Here is a 20,987-nt window from a genome sequence, read left to right on the forward strand (position 1 = left end):
GGGGGGTGATTCCTAAGGATATGCAAGTGCGGATGAAAAATGTTTTCAAAGGGAAAAATCATGTTTGACAAAGAAATGAAAGTGATATACTGTCAAAATCATCTTGACAAAACAAGAAAATTGTAAGAACAGGCAACACTAGTAGATCCCAGCGAATTACTGAATTACAACAAATTGTGAGAAAAATCAAGGCTAATACTTACATCAGACGAGTGATAACTGTAGAAGAAAAGGAAACACACTGGCTCTCAAAAACACACAAAAAATTTAGAAAGAAATAGCAGAGATATTATCTTGATATAAGAAATCAAATTATATGAAAACAAAAAAATGATGCTACAGATAATGCAGAAATTTAAGAAAACCAGAGTAAATAGTGTACGAATTACATTCAAACACATGAAACAGAATGTGGAAAGAAGCACAGAGAAGATTTCAGAAGCCCCTTTTAAACTTCAGCAAGCATTATTACTCTTTTTCTCTTTCTGTAGTCGATCTCCTCATACAGCCACTTTGGAAACAATATCCATGTCCCCATTGCATGCCTCCCTTTCCCTAACACTTCAAGTGTTCACATTTTCTTCTACTTCTGTAATTTCAAGCACACTCCCTGACACAAACCAATGCATATCCACTCATTCCATGGTACAGAGAACAGAGCAAAGAACAAATGTACCTACATTAACATCCATACTCTGCAAATCACTGTGAAGTGTGTGGCAAAGGAAGCTTCCCATTATCGCACACATTAGGGTTTGTTCCTGTTCCATTTGTGTATAAAGCAGAGGAATAATGATTGATTAATGCTTCTGTGCATGCTGTAATTAGTCTAATCTTGTCATTCTGGTTCCTACAGGAGTGGTAAGTGGGAAACTGTAGTATATGCCTAGATTCCTAATAAGTAATTTTCCTGGAAACTTTGTAAGTAGGTTTATGTGGGATACTTGATGTCTAACACCAAGTATCTGCCATTTCAGGTTTTTCACCATTACCATGCCGCTCTCCCATAAGTCACACAAACCTGTGATCATTTGTGCTGGCATTTTTTGTATATGTTCAATATCCCCTGTCAGTGGTATTTGATATAGGTCCACACACTTGAGTGATATTCTTGAACAGGTGATATAAGTATCTTGCAAGCTATCTCCTTTGTAGACTGACTGCCTTTTCTGAGTATCATACAAATAAACAAATATCAGTCACCTTCTTTACTCCATCAAAATAGTTATACCCAGATATATGAGTTGTCTGACTGCAGTTGTGAATCTTTGCTATTTTAGTCATGTGTTACTTCATTTTAGCATTTTCTAAAGTGCAAAATTCCTTGTCATTCAGTTGGTCTGTTTATCCCTGTATAGTGTATCTTTGTGTCAATGTCCAAAAACTTATTTCTACTATCACTACATATTTTTGTCTCTGTTTATGTATGTAATTTGCATTTGTATTGAATAATCATTCATCACACCAAGTAGTAAAAAAAGCGTGATCTCAGATTTATTTAGATTTCTCTAGTAATGGTCATTTTCTGTAAATCAGATCATGAGAAAACAGTATAAAGATAAATTATGATTTTTCAATGAAAGTGGGTAGTTCCAATGTTCATTCATTGTAACATGTAATAGTTAGTCCCAGAACCTTGTACTCTTTCAGCATTGGAATATATTGAAATGTGGATTGCCTTCTGATGCCAAATTTGTTTTCATGTCTGCTGTACTAGTGCTGCAATAACTGATATGTAAATGGGCCACAGACAAGAGTTTGTAATATATATGGTTCCATGCCTTGAGTGCAACATTTCTGACTTGCACTGCTGTGAAAGTTAATGCACAAATTTATTTCATATTTTAAGTACCTTGAACGTTTTTGGACTAGTCAGCAACCATTCTTTATAGATACAACAAAATAGAAATGTAGCTCTTCAGATGAGCTATTCTATATTTTCAAGAGACTGGAGAAACATAGCATCTTGAGTAAGGACCAAAATAGTTTTCAAACGAACTTTCAGATTAGTGACTGCTTTCAGAATATATCCTCAGATTTCAGCCTACATGTATATTCTACTTTAGCATGTTACATGTTACAATTTACTGTACATCTGTACTTGTAGAAGGATGTGTTCTAAGTGTCATTCTCACGCCTGGATGCATTACATCATTTCTGCAGTGATTTAAATTCTTTCAAAAACACTAGACCATCTCCTAAAGCTTGACAGGACTGTACAATTTGCTGTTTCTTTCAATAAAATCTTCAATAAAATCAATAGTGCTGTACACTACATTTAAGATGATCTCAGATAGAAAGGTCCAGAATAATGATGGCACATGATCTTTTGGGGATCAAGTTACAGGCCTTCCTTACCTATCCATCTTTGACCATATTGGTTCATTACATGTTGCCTTATATCAACAGCAAAATGTGCTGAACTGCATCAAGCATCAACTATATACCCCAATGTTATACAAGAGGTATTGGTTACATCTGAGGCTAATTAAATGGAGACTTAATGAAAAACTTTACATTTCAAATACATTTGTACTACATAGCACAGTTTTTCATAACCACACATTCACAAATACCTTCACACATGTCAGTTTTTGCTAACATAACAGAAGTTGGACAAAAATATGGAAACTAAATGTGAAATGCATGCTTGAACATAAATGCAGGTGCTAACGAAGCCTGCAGGTTGCACTGTTGTATTTGACCAAGAGTGGCACCTGCAAGATATCGTCAATACATTGCAAGTGAAATATCCTCAATACATTGTAAGTGTCAGTCATGATGAGAACAGTATTCTGTATAATTGCAAGTCCATTATGTTGGAGCTAATTGAATTTGAACATGGGCAAATTATTGGTGCTTGTATGGTGGGTGCTTCCATGACTAATGGAGCCAGTGTTTAGTGTTTCGCCGGCCGCAGTGGTCTAGCGGTTCTAGGTGCTCAGTCTGGAACCGCGCGACTGCTACGGTCGCAGGTTCGAATCCTGGATGTTTGTGATGTCCTTAGGTTAGTCAGGTTTAAGTAGTTCTAAGTTCTAGGGGACTGATGACCACAGATGTTAAGTCCCATAGTGCTCAGAGCCATTTGAACCATTTTTTTTTTGTTTTTGTTTTGTTTAGTGTTTCAAGAGACACTGTATCTAACATTTGTATTACATACAAAGAAAGCAGAAAAACATCATCCACTAAGTCACAGTGCAGATTTAAGTGTGTGTGTGTGTGTGTGTGTGTGTGTGTGTGTGTGTGTGTTCATGACAGATGGACCTTGACGAGGATTGTGACAAAAAATTAGAGGACAACAACTGCAAAGCTCACTGCAGTACCGAATGTCACACTCACGAACTCTGTCATCACCAAAACAATATGAAGAGGCTCTATAAGCAGGGAATGCAGGACGAGCTGGAATTCCAAACTCACTCATTAATTATACAGATGCCTGTAATAGGAAAAGAAGGTACCGAAGCCATAAAATGTGGTCTGAGAAGCAATGGAAGAATGTCATTTGGTCAGATGAGTCTTGTTTCACACAGTTTCCACTTCTGGCCAAGTTCACATCCCAAGGGAGAAATATGGTGGGAATCCTGTGATGATTTGGATATTGATATCGTGGTATCCCATGGGGACCATGGTTACTGTGCAAGTTTGAATTACTGTTAAGGATTACGTAAATGTTTTGGTTGATCAGGTCCTTCCCATGGTAGTATGTTTGTTCCCCAGTGGTGATACTGTGTTCTAAGCTGACAGGACCACTGTTCACATAGCTTGCATTGTCCAGAACTGGTTTTGTGAGCACTTGGATGAATTCTTACATCTCCCCTGGCCACCACAGTCACCAGATCTCAATATTATTGAGTCTCTGTCATCTATTTTGGAGAAAAGTGTGTGCGATTGGCAGCCACCTCCATCATCATTACCCAAACTTGCCACAGTTTTTCAGAAATTCCCTTGAAAGCCATGTAGGACCTGTATTTATCCATCTTGACAAGACTGTGAGCTGTCTTGAATACCAACAGCTTTTCTACACCTTTTGAGCATTGTAATTGTATCGTGTTTTTGCTGTTTCCATATTTTTGCCCATTTCTTGCATATATTATTTCAGAGTGAAGGGTTTACACTATATTTTGTTTCTACAAGGGTTGGAACTTTAATAGTGGCAACTATTTGTTTACAGTTCATACAAAACAGATACACGTTTCAAAGTTTTACTGACCTTCAAAGTAGCCACCAGCATTGTGTAAAGCTCATTGCCAGCGATGTGGAAGTCATAGGATACTCTTAGCAGTGCGAGTTGTGTTGACAGTTCGAGTGGTGCGGTCTACTGCCCGACAAATTTGTAGTAGTTCTGAAGCAAATGCTGTTCATTTTTGGAACACAACCTATGACCAGCTTAGAGGCAGAAGTGATGACACTTTCTGCAGGACCTGACCATCATTTTGCAGGACAATGCTCAACCACGTACAGTGCAAGCTGTTACTGATTTGTTTGACTGATGGGGTTGCTAAGTGCTATACCACTTGCTGCACTCCACTGACTTAAGCCCTCATGAGTTCAACTCGATTTCTAAACTGAAGGAAACACTTCATGGCATTCACTTCAGAACTGCTACGAATTCATCAGGCAATAGACTGTGCCGCTCAAACTGTCAACACACCTGGCATTGCTGAGAGTATTCTACAACTTCCACATCGCTTGCAACGGGTTATACACAATGCTGGTGACTGCTTTGAAGGTCAGTAAAACTTTGAATCATGTATCTGTTTTGTACAAGCTGTAAATAAATACTTGCCACTATTTAAGTTCCAACCCTCATACAAAGCAGTGAATTCTTTGGGAAGTAGTCATAAATCATTATTTAACAAGAGCACTTCTGTGGACTTAAATGTTTAGCTTATGGCTTACTTATGATGACACCCATCAATGCAGACTTTTGTCAATTGTTCTCATGAAAATTTGATATTTCACTGCAACAGCCTTTAAAAATCATGAGATCTATGTACTGGCCTTTATTTGAAGCTGGTCTGTCGCTTACTTTTATAGTAAGCGCATACAACTGATAACATGATGAGTGCAGGCAAAATAAAGAACTAGTTGGTACTCTACCTACACATTTCAGGAAGTGATACATATGTACCAATAGCTATAATTCTTAGAAAAATAAAATCAAAATATCCATTCAAAGTAACATAAAAAACAACATTGGAATTTTATATCCTTAGTAGAAAATGAGTGTTTTACTCTAATAATGAAAATTATAATTTTAAATATATGTGAAAATACTCTAATTCCATACCTCTGTAAAACCTCACATTTGGCATAGCTACAAGAAAATAATCAACCATGATAGTGTCTGCATTTACACACAGTATGTGAACTTAAATTACTTATTACAATAATGAAGATACTGTGTACAAAAATTCAGTAATTTACCATGCACTAACTACTGCACAAATACATTAAGTGTGACAGAGTTCTAATCTAAAGTGTTTTGTTCGACTAAATTATTTTTAATCACATAAATGGGGTTCAACTCTATATTTATTCTGAGAAAATACTGAAGATCACATTTCCTAAATTAATATTTCTATTACTGGTAGTTTACATCTGCAACACTCAAAACTAAATACATGTCTGATGAATTAATAGTATGTGCTGTGTTGTTTGATCATCAATTTCTGTCAAAGAAACAACAGCCACAGCTATCTGAAACCAAATGTAGTGTGATTTAAATTTAAGGCAATGATAGAATTTGCTTCCTGTCTGAATTTGTAAAACAGAAAAAAAGAATTTTAAAGAAGATGCCAAGCTGATAACAGATCTATAAAAAGAAGAGTACCTGTACAACTCCAGTAAATGACAGATGTCCCAGTACCTACATAATTCACCATTTACCACAGAAAAATTATTTCTCAGGCTGATTAATTGGGAAATAATAACTCTTTTAGGTATATTTTTTCTATTTTTAAATGTAATCCATAAGGTATGGTATTACTGTGGTTTACTAGTAGACCTAGTCTGCATAATCATATTTTCAATTTGAACATGCAAAATAACAAAGTTGAAACATGCTACATATATGGAATTACACATGGATATCTTTTAACATAATGGCCAAAGCATTTTTATGAAAACTTCTACATAAATGTGGCCTAAAACACTTTTAACATTATCTATCAGTTGCGCTGCACAGAACATGGGATGATTTTATAAGTAGACAAATCCACAATCTATTTTTTGTTTCTCTGCCACATTTAAAAGAGTAAAATTGTTTTAAAAGCTTCGATGGTTATGTAATCTCTGAAATTCAGTCCTAGAGATACTCCATAAATAGGAAGGGAAGGACTGATCCCAATCATTTCCTTAACTAGTTATGTTACATGCCAGTAAGGGTACGTTAAGAAGTGTTGCCAAAGCCAACACTAATTCATCGCATTATCTCACAACACCAGAAATAGTGAGTAACTAGTACAATAATATGACAAGGCTGGTAAATCTAGTATTTTTGTAAAGAATGACAGAAATGGGCAACATTAAGTGCCATACCACCTCAGAGGAAAAAAAGACAAGAATAGCAAGTAAAGGAAGAAGTGAGCAAATGAAGACATTAAGTGGCAAATCACTCGAACAGAGGTACTGAAATGGCAGATGATGTTCAAGATGCAATCATAAAACAGAAAAAAGGTGAAGATGAGTTTTTAAACATCCAGAATATTTCTTTGACCAAAATGAAGGAGAAGACTTAAATATTAGGATTACAGAGGCTGCGAGCAACTTCAAACTGCTGTGTTTCATTACAATAATATACAATGAAGAGCCAAAGAAACTGGTACACCTGCCTAATATTGTGTAGGGCCCCCACAAGCACACAGAAATGCCGCAACATGATGTGGCATGGACTCAACTAATGTCTGAAGTAGTGTTGGAGGGAACTGACACCATGAAACCTGCAGGGCTGTCCATAAATCTATAAGAGTATGAGGAGGTGGAGATTTCTTCTGAACAGCATGTTGTACGGCATCCCAGATATGCTCAATAACGTACATGTATGGGGAGTTTGGTGGCCAGAAGAGTTTAAACTCAGAAGAGTGTTCCTGGAGCCAGGCTGTAGCAATTGTGGATGTATGGGGTGCAATGCACAATGGACCTGAATAGATGCAGGTGATCAGACAGGATGCTTACATACATGCCACCTGTCAGAGTCATATATAGACATATCAGGTGGTCCCATATCACTCCCACTGCACATGCCCCACACCATTACAGAGCCTCCACCAGCATGAACAGTCCCCTGCAGACATGCAGGATCCATGGAATCATGAGGTTGTCTCCATACCTGTAAATGTCCATCCGCTCGATATGATTTGAAACGAGACTCGTCCAACCAGGCAATATGTTTCCAGTCATCAACAGTCCATTGTTGCTGTTGAAAGGCCCAGGCTAGGTGTAAAGCTTTGTGTTGTGCAATCATCAAGGGTACACCAGTGGGCCTTCGGCTCTGAAAGCCCATTACACTGATGTTTCGTTGAATCATTCACATGCAGACACTTGTAGATGGCCCAGCATCTGAAGCAATTTGCAGGAGGGTTGCACTTCCATTACGTTGAATGATTCTCTTCATCCTGTACTTGCAGGATTTTTTTCTGGCCACAGTGATATCAGAGATTTGATGTTTTACCAGATTCCTGATATCCACAGTACACTTGTGAAATGGTAGTGCAGGAAAATCCCCACTTTATCACTAACTCAGAGATGCTGTGTCCCATTTCTCATGTGCTGACTATAACACCACATTCAAACCCACTTAACCTGTCATTGTAGCAGTAGTAACCAATCTAACAACTGCACCAGACACTTGTTGTCTTATATAGGCTCTGCCAACTGGAGCTCCGTATTCTTCCTGTTTACATATCTCTGTATTTGAATCCGCATGCCTATACCAGTTTCTTTGGTGCTTCCGTGTATATTATTTTACATGGCTATCTTTCTATTACAAATACATTTCACTTCTATTTTTATTTATGTTAGTTCACTTTACACCTTTCTCTCAGTACACTTGTTTCAATGTCCTTTTGTTTTAATCAAATGCATCTGAAGGATGTCCTTCCTATACTGATGCTGCCTGAGCTTCAGACAGGCCTTTGAATACAGCCAGATAAAATGTGGGCTGGCCACTGATGTAATTCTGAAGCTGGGTGCTGCAGCAAGCATCATGCAGCAACCTGCAATGTGGTGTTCTGCTGTCAGTGGTTGACTGTGTCACTACACAGTGTAGCAAAATGGGCATTTTTACAGCAAAGTAAGCATTGGAGGCCTACCACCTGTCAAAACACATTTGGCCTGAGCAAGTTTAAATGTTCCCAGCTCAGCTTGTAGCAACATTCCTTGAGCATCATTCATTTGACTGGCATAGGGTCCACACTAGTAGTCAGTCAAATTTACAGCAAAGCTACTCCGGCCTCATTGAGCACATGAAGCTGCTAATCTATGAGCCATGGGCTTCAAACTAGATCCATTGAGGTGAGGCCATCCAGGGGTGTGTCATCACATGACAATCAATCCAGTCTCTAAGGGCCCCAGGTTTTATGGCCTGCACACTCGTGTCAGTATCACAGAGTGCCAGCAGTACTTGACAACACTCTGGTGTGGCTTTAAGTCATCAAGCTGACAAGGTGAATTGCATCAGCTAGGTTGCTGCCTGTCACCAACTGCTGCTGTCTCATCGTACTGATGAGAATGACACTCACTGCCTACTAGCCACAACTGGTACCTGGGCCACTGCTGTCTGGGCAGTGCACAGGAGGCATCAAGTAATAAAGATTTTTCTTGTTGAGTAAGAATTTTTGATTCTGCACTTGCAAAAATAATGGAAAAGCCATACCACAGCTCTCTACACACACCACTCTGCTTTCACAACTGGCAAGCCTGTAACACCGTTGTCAGAAGAGCCAGTGCCTTTTATGATGTGTGGCATCACCTCACCATGGTGAGTGAAAATGAGTTGTTTTGCATGTGTTAGGGTTGGGTAAGCAATGTTTCATTGCCAGGATTGGAGGTCTGAATGTAAACTTCAAGTGCTGAAATGGGACTCAATTAATGACGTATGTGGTTTTGGAGGGCAAAATAATGAAAGAGATAAGGGTTTGCAGCCAGTTAGATATTTGCAGTGTAACTTGATGGGGCACAGTGCTCAATGGGCCCAGTCATGCCCTGTAATCTGTTTCGAGGATGTGTTAGTGTTCATAAAAACCCTATTAAGAGCTGAAAATGCTGGATGCTGATCAGAGCAGCTTTTATATATTGCGTAATTATGTTTGGTGGGATAAACTAAGAAGTTCGGGAACACATGGACATTTGAAATTCTGTCGGTAAGCTTAGTACAGCAATACAGTAGAACAATGTATGTAGGTATTGCAGAGAACAGTTGGGCAGTGTGTTGCAAAGACAGGGAGTCCATCAAAAACTTTTCAAAATGGATTAGAATGCTAAACATTAATACATACATGATGATGGATGAGAGAGTCCTTCTGCTGGAGACAGAACAAAGGGCACTATATGCATTTTTATGGGGCCTGTTGCCTGGTGTATCAAGAAATGTACAAGCAGAATTCTGTGACTGTGATGGTGTTAATGGAGTTAGAAGTGGTGACCTTAGTTTGAGATAGGAAGGGAATTCGTACTACATGAAGATGCGAGAGAACAAGCCACATACAGTGGGAATGCCCCACGATCTGCAATGTAGAAAATGCATGTGAATGAGGTGAACTTAAGAGGACCATAGACAAAAGCCTATCATGGAGCATGATAGATGCACATGGGGTGGGAACAGTAATCAAATGTTAACAACAATGGGTGTCCAGGGGTGCTGTACAGTGCTTCCAGTAAATAGAAGCTCTTCTAAAATGTGTGCAATGGTACAGTTTTACTCAGGTAACTTAGCGGATGAAAGAAAGTGTAAGATTTTACTGGACACAGACTTTGAGATCATGCATCAAGACAATTCAGATACAGCAAATCCAGACCCTAAGCTCAAGCAAGCCACCAGTTTCGTTGCATTATGATAAAGGTAGAGCATTTGGAATGGGCAAAGAAGATAGCAATGGAGAAGTTATTGCCAGTGAGCCCACTGACACAGCACTGAATCCCAAGTTGGGACGAACTGTCTGTGTATTATAAGCTGTACTGTATAGCACATCACCTGCAACCAGTGACAGAAGACTTTATTAACCAACAGTTATGAGGTGAATCACTTTTGTTGTGACTATTGGTACCATATCAAGTGTACAGTTATGGATGCTTATCCAGTGCTGGAAACATTGAATAATCTGGGGCAGTGCAAATATTTTCCTATCCTGGATCAGTGGTGTGGTTATCACCAGTTACAGTGTGTGTGTTGGGGATTATGGGCGCTCAACATCGAGGTCATCAGCACCTTACCAGTTACGAAAGCACAAAGGGATCACCCAAAGACAATATTTATGATGCTGGCAGAACATTACATTATAGGTATATGTTGTTTCGGTTTAAAAAATACCGGCACATTTCTGCACCTCTTTGATGGGATATTGAAACTTAGATAATGTATGGTTAATACAAAGAAAATGGAAGAGTATGTATTACAGCTAAGCAAATTGTTTAAGTAGCTGTGCATAGCACATTTAACACTCAGATTAGAAAAATGTTACTTCATGCCAGAATAAGTACTGTATTTATGGCATGTAATAAGTTGCAAGGAAGTTGGAGCAACTCCAGGAAAGACATGCAGGATTTTCCAGTGCCACATAATACAGGAAAAGAGTTGCAGTCTTTCTTAAGCCTGGTGAACTGTTACTGTAAGTAAAAGCATGGCTACTCACTCATCTATTGGAAAAATGAGTGAAATTTCACTGGTCAGTGGAGTGCAAGGTTGTGGTCAGTCAGTTGAAGAAACCATTAACAACTGGACCGGTATTAGTTCTCCAAATTCTAAGAAGGAATTTCTGCTGTCATGCAGTGCAAGCAATCATGTGACCATCTGTGTATTAAGTCAGGAAGTGGATGGTGCAGAACATCAAGCTGCCTTATCTCAATACAGTTGAATAGTGTGGAATAGAACCATTCTACAAAGGAGAAAGGGAAACCTAGTCTCATATATGGCATAATATATTTTTGATGTTATTTTTATGGAAGAATATTCATTTTCATAATAGATCATGCAGCACTGAGATGGCTATTAGCATTGAAAAACCCATCTACCTGGTTAATGCGTGTGGCAGTAATATAAAGTGAATTTGATTTTGAGGTGATTCATCAACCTTGAAATTTACGTAGGAATGAGACAGTCAGAAAATTTGTGTGATACAAAGAGTGGGTGCTTTCTCTGGAGAATGGCAGAATGTACGTGCTACTGATGTGGAAAGCAAACTATCTGGAATGTAATGAAAGGTCACTGTTCATGATGGAATGTATGTAAATAAACAAAATTTTGATCTCATATTGCAGTACGAGCAGCATTACAAAATGAAGTGTTAAAACAGGTACATGATCATGTCATGGAGGTCATAGAACCACAGAGTGACATTTAGCCATACAATATTGGAAGCAGGCCCATAAGCACGATGTACAACATTGAGTAAGGAACTGTGTACATGTGCACAATAAGTCAAATTAAACCATCAGCATATTACACTGCAGAGATTATTGGGGGCCAGCAAACCATTTGAGGTCATTGGTTTAGACATTTTAGGCCCTTTTCAGCAGACACTAGCAGGGAATCATTGTGTATTACCCATAACAGAACACTTTTCACCCCCTGTACAAATGATAGTTATTATCAATTAATAATCCACCACAATGGCACAAGCCATGGTTAATAACTGGTTATTAAACTTCAGTACACCAGAGATCTTGATCTGGATCAATGTACTTACTTGATATCAGAACTGATAAAGCAACTTCATTGTTTGCTACAGATTTGTAAAAATTAAGAACAAGTGCCTTCTACCATGGGTCTACAGGATGGTAGGAAAGATGTTGAGGCACTATGACAACAGTCATCATCATGACTGGAATACACTGTTACCTTACATAGTGACAGCATACATTTTGAAAGTGAACGGCAGTATAGGACTTTTGTCGTATGAGGTAGTATGTAGACAGAAGGTACCATCAGCATTTGAGATAGTAAAACACAGAGTGGGGAAAATGGGCATCAGTGCTGAATTAAGGGAAAATGGTCCACCAGTGCTGAATTTTGAGAAAACTTTATACACAGTACATCATCAAGGCCTAAAAGTGAACATAAAGGTCCTTGAGCAGTGGGAGTGAATGGGATAGCACATTGCTGAATTCTCTAAATGCCATGTAGGATGCTATGGGATGTTGATAGTCATTACATTCCATATGGAGAAAATAAAACTTCAATGTTCATTACCAAGATCCACAACAGGTGATCAAGATGATCTTACCAGAAAATGTGGAGTTACAGCTCCCTCCTTGTACCACAGTCATCTATGTTGTGCATATTCAACTCTTTCAAGGTGCACCACAGGCTTTACCCCCATTACCAGCACTGGTTCCAAATAAAGGTGGGTTGAAAGGGGGGGGGGGGGGGAGGAATGCGAAAGGGAAAGTGGCATGACAAAGGAGCAAGCTGCTCCACATAGTCTGCACATACCTCACTGTGTGCGTTAAGATCAAGAGATGGGCTCGCACAGAGAAGTGAGGAGGGTGATTCAAGTTTCCTTGCTTTAGGCAACATCACTGACAGACATGGCCACAAGATGTATCATGCTATTGATGCTGCTGCACTTCTGCAATTGTGGGGGGTTGCACACAATACAGGTATGGCCACTAGAGGATGGAGTCCTGTTAACTCAGTGAGAAGGCATTGACATGACAGATGACTGGTGGACATTGAAACTGAGAAATGAGGTTCAAGGCTGGATAAAGTCTTTGGGGAGATCCATCAGAAAGCTAAGGAGAAGGGGGTGTTAAATTAAGTGTGTGGTGAATAGTAGAGTTTAAGGGCCTCTTATAATTGCTTAGAGGGACAGTTATAGCAGGCTATGGATCTAGTGCTGCACACCGTGAGAAGACATAAACAGGGATGTGTAGATGCAGGAGGAAGATAGTTGATGACTGTCTTGAGGACCAATGATGCTGAAAATATGAGGCAGGTGTGCAGCATGATGATATATGTGCAGTTGGAAGCAGAGGGCAATAGAATTCTGACTAAATGGTATACAACCCAGCTCGCTAATCTGGGAAATGAAGTGTTGAAGAACAGTAGGACTAAGTGTGGAGCTGACTAACTACACTAAGGGGGTGGGCAATGAGGTAAATTGAGATTTGGATATTATACAAGCACAATTAGATCTGTCAGACACACAGTTAGCCCTGGAAAGAGTTTTGCGTATCAGAACTGACAGTAATGGCAATGCTCAAATAGAAGTAGCAGAGTTACAGGAAGCCTTTCAGTATGCAGTACAAGGGCAACTAAAACTGTGCTACCTCCAGGAAAGTTTCTAGCAGGACTATGTCAGACATAGGTAGGGGTACCAACCACTCTGGAAATAATTTGGCCTTCAGAGGAAAACACATTATCGATCTATCACCATCTTACAAGAGTGCATGTTAGTGCCGTCACAAATGACTCCATGGATAGCATGCAGTAACAGTAGATATGAATGATGTGAGATACATCAGTATCCAGTGAAGTGGAGAACATAAGGGAAATTTATAAACCTCAAAACAAAGAAGATTTTGTTAGTTATTTCAGATAGGAAGACTGATGTACTGATGGCAGCAGAAGTGCTGTATCAAAGCCAAAGGGAATAGCTTACAGTATGCTCTATAAGATGGTCCAAACTATCACTAGGACATGTGAATTGGAACTGTTTCTCATGAAGCAGATGGTGCTATGAGCAGGGACACTCAAAGGTAACAAAACAATTGGAACAGTTGAATACTGCTAAACGAAACTCAATGTGACATCTCAGGATTCACTTTTTGGCTACCAGCAGTGATAATATGCTCAGAACCTTATGTGTCCTCTACTGTACCTACCTGATAATCCTCTCAAAATCCTGCCAGCAAAGAACCTAATTTACTCAATAGCTACCCTCTACCTCACCATACTTAGTTCCTAAACAAGCTGTTAGCAGCACTGAACGGCCACATTAGTGCAGAACAGTTGTTCCAGCACAATCAGCAATACTGCATTGGGTGCCAGCACTGAGACATGGTAACAGGAATTTCAATGTTGGGAATGTTCTTAATCCCAGCCGTCACTTTTGTGGGCTGTATCCACCATCAGAAAAGAGCTGTCTGCCTATCCGATCTCCCATCTCACCTACCAACTTAATGGGAACCACAAAGTTTATCACAGGTGACCGAATATTCTGGTTGTACAAGTCACCATATGATATGATGGACTGTTTAAGAAGAACAGAGAGTGCATGATGTGTAAATAGTGGAATGGGAAAGTGCACTGCAAGAGTAGGGGGAAATCTGTAGACACAGTAGTGCTGTGCTGATTTAGTAATTCACAAGTTCAGCAGCAGCCTGGAATTCAGAGGACTGGATGTTCCTGAAGGGGTAGGAGCGTTGTGGCCTGAGCTTCATTTAGACCTCCATGACCAACTGAGTGATTTGCTGGCCAGCCATTCGAGTAATTCTGCAGCCACCTGCTGCAATAGTGCTGGTGCAGTACTCTGCAGTGTGGCTTTCTGCTGTCAGAGATTCACTGTGTTACTACATGCACAGTGTGGTACAATGTGGCTTCTCCATACTCAAATATGTGACCAGAGCTGACCGCCCCTTGAATGCATGGTTACTGCCCCTTGAACACACCAGTCCAGAGGTAGTATAAATGTTCCTAGCTCTGCCAGTGGTTCCATTCCTGCAGTTTCATGTATTTGACCAGTCATTGGACAAATGTATGACTCAGCTACTCTACCCTCAAGTGGCATCACTGACTAGCTGAAGCTGCTGATCTATCAGCCATCATTGAGTCCTGATGGTTCTGAGCTCTGAATTGGATCTGCCAAGGTGAGGCCATCTGGTGGGTGATGTCAACTGACACTTCAGCCAGTCTCTGTGGGTCCCAGCTTCAATGTGGAGCCTGCTCAGTTCCTGCCTGACTTGCCCTTCGTAACCAAACTGATGGGGCAACTCACATTGGTAAAGTTACTGGTTCCTGCCGGCCCCCACTGTCTGAGCATGGCACAGAGGATATCAATCACTGCCTGATAGCCATGAATAGTACTATGCTGATACCACCAATGCTGTAATTGTATTGAGTAATGGAGAATGTTCTTGTTGAATAAGTATTTTTGACTCAGTGCTTGACATGGTACTGGAAACCATATTACAGCTTCCCGCACAGGCAACTCTGCAGCCAGAACCAGTCAGCCCATAACAATATGAACACAAATCTGCAATGAATTATTGGCTGTTTCCTATATGTTGATTACTAAGTCATCTGTAGTTTGGAAATGTACACATCAACCAGTTTGCTTATAACCAGGGCCAACCTTTTTTCTTTAGCTTTTTTTTTCTAATCTCTTACTGTGGTTTAACAATAATTTTAATTCATGGGATTTTTCTCTACTTCACTATTCTTGCTAAATGGTAATTATGCTTCCCAATTATAAATAACTGTTATATTCTGAATATACAACAGACATGAGTATTGAACATCACAGTTTATGAAACACATCCATGTGTTACAATATTTTAACAACCATTACAAGACCAAAGGTGTACATTCAGATGCAATTTTTCTTTGGTATGATACTAGAAAATCCTGGGTGAAATAAAAACAATGGACTGACTCAAAATAATGATACATATATAGGGATATAAGCAAGAACTAGAACATAATAGCTTGGATGTTTTCAGTGGTGTTACAAGAATATTAGCTTGCAGTGTAGCACCACAAAGCATTTGTTTGTGTGTAAGGCAATGGATGTTGTTTGAAGTAGGTGGAATACAGTAACTCCACTTCAGAAATTTTATGGACAGAAATGTGAAGCACTTACTTACAAAATTTACTTTACACTACAAATTATTGTACTGTGAATTATCTTGCATATATTACCGTTAAACAGTGCATCACTGAATGAAACTTTCAACTTTTTGCAAAATTATAATAGCTGAAATACTTTGACAAAAGCCCATAGAGTCAAAAATTACAGAAATATAGCAACTGATGTGGAACATCATGCAGTGTTCAATCAGTTAAAAAAAAAAAAAAAAAAAAAAAAACGAATAATCAATGCTTCTTCTATAACTTATTAATAGTAGCTAACAGATCAACAGCTAATCCCAATTTTGAAAATTTCAAACTGCAGTAACAAAACCACTTTCAGAATTTAATTCCAAAATTTACTTTACTACTCAGGAAATTTGATTATAATGTGTCTGACTCAGTGTAAATATAAACATGCCTCAGAGCAGCATTCCATTTAATGAGGAGAATTTCTTCCAGTACAAATAGTCGCATTTTCAGGCAAACGATTCTGTATATAAAGTTTAGTAAGGATGTCACCAATGCATAAATGAACATTGCTAGCACATGATGGCTCTATTTGCACTCAGAGCTCATAGCATGAGATATAACTTTGTATCTCACAAGGAAGCCACGTATTGTTTCATTAAGTTTGGTTTTTGACTATGGCAATCTAACAATTTCTCAATAATCACATATGCTGTGACACTATGTTAGTTGCATAACAATGCTATTGAATAGAAATCAATGTAAATACAACACATACATCTTGAAGAGAAAAAGATTAACTGTATATCTGTGTTAACATTATGAATGAATAAATTGGTTAACATTTATTTCATAGTTATATGATTTTTCCCAAAGAAGGAGCTTTGTTATCTCCATATTTTTCATTATGTCATGCAGAACTTTCATTTATTACAATGATAGATCAGTATTGGTATGGTAACAAAATATAACATATATGAATGATGTTCCTTTGACTTTTGAAGTAGAAACACTTGCACTGCTTTAGAATTTTACAGAAATACCATTCACATTACTCAGTACACCCAAAAATGCTATACGGTACCCTAAAAAACAAAATTTATTACCACATTATAGTCGACGTGATGGATGGTTTGAATTCTGGCAGTCGAGGTAATTTTTACCATCAGTATTTAGCTAACAAGAAGAAGACAGTTTGCAGTACAAAGTTACTGATTACCAGATTGTGAACCAAAGTCCGGGATTCAGTCTTAATTCTCTCCCCATTGTGAGTGAGCACATGTGACACTGTTGATGGTGATTTGTCTCTCAGATAGAGGCTTAAAACTTAGGGAGGGTTGGGCTGTTTTCTTATCCTGGGACTGGTTTCATATGCTCCCTTCCTTTTATGATACTGTACATCTGCTGTACCTGGAATCCTACAGGCTGTTATTGCAGCAGTATTGCCACTTTTCAAAGTATGTGTGCCCTATTGATATGTATGAGAAAGTAAGTAAAATCATGTCAGAGTGTAGCCTGCATATGTTAAACATGACTGGAAGAACTCCAAAACTTAACCTCTCTGTGTGGCATACCACTTTTATCAAAGTGTTTTATTGCATCTCTCAACAGGACTTTGCAGAGATGCCTGCCATTTGTAAAAGGAAGTGAAATAAAGCCACACTCTTTATTGTGCCAAAAAATACAAGTGATGACTGTACTAACTCCTGATAAAGTTTCACATGTATCATAATCTATAAATCTCAATCATGAAGACATTACCAAGAGAGAAAGGAGGATGATCTCGAACTTTGCTATTCTAAGTGGCATCTTACTCACTCAACATTATCTTATGTATTACATAATGACCTGTTGAACTGGCCTTTAACAAAGACTGTGTAAAGTGAAACTTAAACTGAATTAAAGATAAATTTTAGACAGTTTTATTGTATAACTCAGTGTAGCCTTCCTGAACAGTAAATTAATATTTTGGTAGTTCTTGCATTTATTTTCTAGAGAAAATTTATGTATTTTAGATAGAACAAGAAGAACTAGATATGTTAGTGGGAAATGATGTATATTAAAATTGTGGCTACAACCAAAATATATTTTTACATCCTTTTTCAAGGCTCAGGGAATGCTCTTTTCTTTTACTGGCATTTAACATCTTGTTAAGTGTGAATTTCAGTTAATGTCTGTGATGGTTTTGTAGGATTTCGGTTACTAAATTTACAAACTATCAGTGGCTGACATAAATAATGTTTTACAGAAAATTGTTAAGGGGAACATCAAACATGTGGTACCCCATTAATCAAAGAACAAAGGCTAATGTTGAGCAGCTGTGATAAAATTTGGAAGTAACAAACTAATGTACATACCAAAACATAGTAAAAATGACAATTAATTCCAAGGTCATCTAGAAAGTAAAGTCCTCAGTGTAACTGAGGTGGAATAAGGGAAACCAGCCTGCATTCACCGAGACAGATGAAAAACCACCTTAAAACCATCCACATACTGGCCGGCACACCAGACCTCGATGCTAATCCACTGGGCAGATTCGTGCCAGGGACCATCATGACTTCCCACCTGGGAAGCAGTGTGTTAGACCTCATGGCTAACTGGGCAGGCTTCTTCCAGATACTTAATTATCACTTCTTAATTTTCATTTCCTGCTGTCATATTTTGGTCTCAAGATTTTCCTCTGTATTTTTGTTTTTGTCTTTTATATTTTACCTAATTGCTTGGCTGTATTTAGCGAAAGAAATCCTGAAGCATAAAGGCATTCTGGCCTAATCACAGTGTTGTAGTGATGAAGTTTTGCATGTATGGATAAATATTATTTGTTATACAAGTTTTTTTTGTTAATTGAAGAGCCACGGCCGTTTTCCTTTTCCTTGCTTAGTTAGCTTCTTTGTCCAATGTATTTGGTTGTATTATTTTACCTTGATATGTAAACTTTGTAGTCTTTTTTATTATTCTATAATAAATTTCCATGCATGCTCATGCCTCCAACAAGTATGTCATATACTCTGGTTTTTTCCCAAAAGATATACAGTTTTCTACTTTTGAAGGTGTCTCTTTTATGAGCTTTAACTGCATTGTTGCATCTTTTATACATTCATCTAAGATGTCAAGACTGCCTGCAAAAGATTATCCTCTTTTCTCTGAATTAAGCTTTTTTTGATTCCTTATTCTGTTCTTCCCTTTCATTCCTTGATTACCTATTCCAGTAAACAATTGAACAGCAATAGGGATAATCCCTCTCCTTGTCTTACACCAATTTTGATCTCAAAAGCTTTGGAAGGTTCACCTTAAAATTTAATTTTACATTTTGTATTTGTTAGTGTGTCTTTTAGGACTGCAGCTGACTTTTGTCAACTCCAAAGTCTTTTAAAGGTCTTGAATAATGTTTCTCTGTCAATTGAGCCATATGCTTTTTGAAGCCCACAAATTTTTGGCTCTCATTCATCTATAACTGATCTTAAATTTCAGGTTTAAGATTTGTTCCACAAAGGCTTTTCCTTTTCTAAACCCTCCTTTGCACGCTTCTAACTGCCAATCCAGTTGGCTTCCCAGCCTTTTTTTTTTTGATGGAGTCAGTTTCATCACCTTTTTGGTGAATTGGGTGAATTAATGCTGTTTTCCAATTTTCTGGTATATTTTCTGTTTCCCAGGCTATTTGAAAGACTCCATGTAGCTGCACGACTGTCCCAGAATCTGCAGTTTTCCACATTTAACCAGTTACTGATTCTTCATCTTTTATTACCCTTCAGATCTTTAACGATATTTTGGATTTCATCCATGCTGCAAGATCTTGAGTTTGTGTATATGCATCCCAAATTTTGTTCTAGAACTTTTTCTCTTGGTTCCTCACAATTTAGTAATGTCTTGAAATAACTTGCTAGTATTCCACATTTTTTTCTTTTCCTTTTTTTGGCTAATTTTATGTCTTCATTTTTGAAGCACAAGTTGGTAAGTTTGGAGGCTTTGTCTAAAAGTTTTTTAGAAGTTCCTGGTATTGTTGTTTTCGAAGTCTCCCTCGGTTAGTGATAGCTTGTTCTTTTCAAAATTATTTTTGACTGTCCTTATTTTTATGTTTTGTTGTTGTTATTGCTTAAAGCTATTAAAGTCTTCACTTCTGGTGGTGAACAACCATTTTGGCCAAACTTACTTTCTTAATAGCAATGGTTTTTCACACTGTTCATTTCACCATCCCTAGTGTCTTGAGAGTGGCACTATTTCAAGTGCTGTTATACTAATTTTGCTTCAATCTCTTCCTACACTTCTAAGCCTATACTTAGCTGTTACTTGAATTTTTGTTTCATTAGAGTTTCAGAATCAAATTTATAAATCCAATGCCCCTGTTTTGAAATCCATGTTTGTGGCATAAATTTAATTTTTATTGCAGTTAGATAGTGATCTGTTGCTATATTTGCCCACTTTGTAACTTTCAGGTTCTTAGTGTGTTTTTGATTGCTAAAAGATATAGTTAAATGGCCACGTGAATTTCTTCTGGGTTTGTATTGGGTGATTTCCAAGTTTTCTGTTTCCTTGGCAGTTTGTTAAAGTTTGTGGACCATAGTTTCCTCAGTTTTATTCATTGTTTTGTGCTTTGGATACTCTCCAATAGTTTTCCTGAACTTTCATTCTTTTCCAGTCTGTGCTTTGAAGTCCCCTAATAAAAGCTTGACATTCTTCAGTGGAACCACTACTACAATGTTTATTTTAATAACGTAGATAATAAGAGTTTGCTGCCACAAGTGCTTGAGGACATCGGACAGATGAAGCTACTTAGTGTGAGTTTGCAGTTGTAGGGTGGAAGTCCTAAGATCTTGGGTCCAAACTAAAACAACTGATTTTATGTAATTTTGTATTAATTGAGTTGTGAAGCATAATTCCTCCAGTCAGATCCCTGTTTCTTGTTCTGGATTGCCTGTCACAGGTTTTGCAATATCTGACAATAATGTCAGCATTTAAAGAACCTCCCCTTGTAGTAAAACTTGATCAGGAGGACACCACGTTCATCCCAGAAGAC

General features: G+C 38.2%; 1 protein-coding gene across 1 annotated transcript in view; it reads right to left on the bottom strand.

Moving 5' to 3' along the window:
* Positions 1 to 20,987, bottom strand: part of LOC126471055 (uncharacterized) — a 633,812-nt gene that overhangs the window by 37,118 nt on the left and 575,707 nt on the right. Inside the window, exon 15 of the mRNA XM_050099122.1 lies at positions 5,291 to 5,317. Coding sequence (XP_049955079.1) covers positions 5,291 to 5,317 — 27 coding nt within the window. The remainder of the gene's footprint in view (positions 1 to 5,290; positions 5,318 to 20,987) is intronic.

This window comes from Schistocerca serialis, chromosome 3, assembly GCF_023864345.2.
Source record: "Schistocerca serialis cubense isolate TAMUIC-IGC-003099 chromosome 3, iqSchSeri2.2, whole genome shotgun sequence".
NCBI lineage: Eukaryota > Metazoa > Arthropoda > Insecta > Orthoptera > Acrididae > Schistocerca > Schistocerca serialis.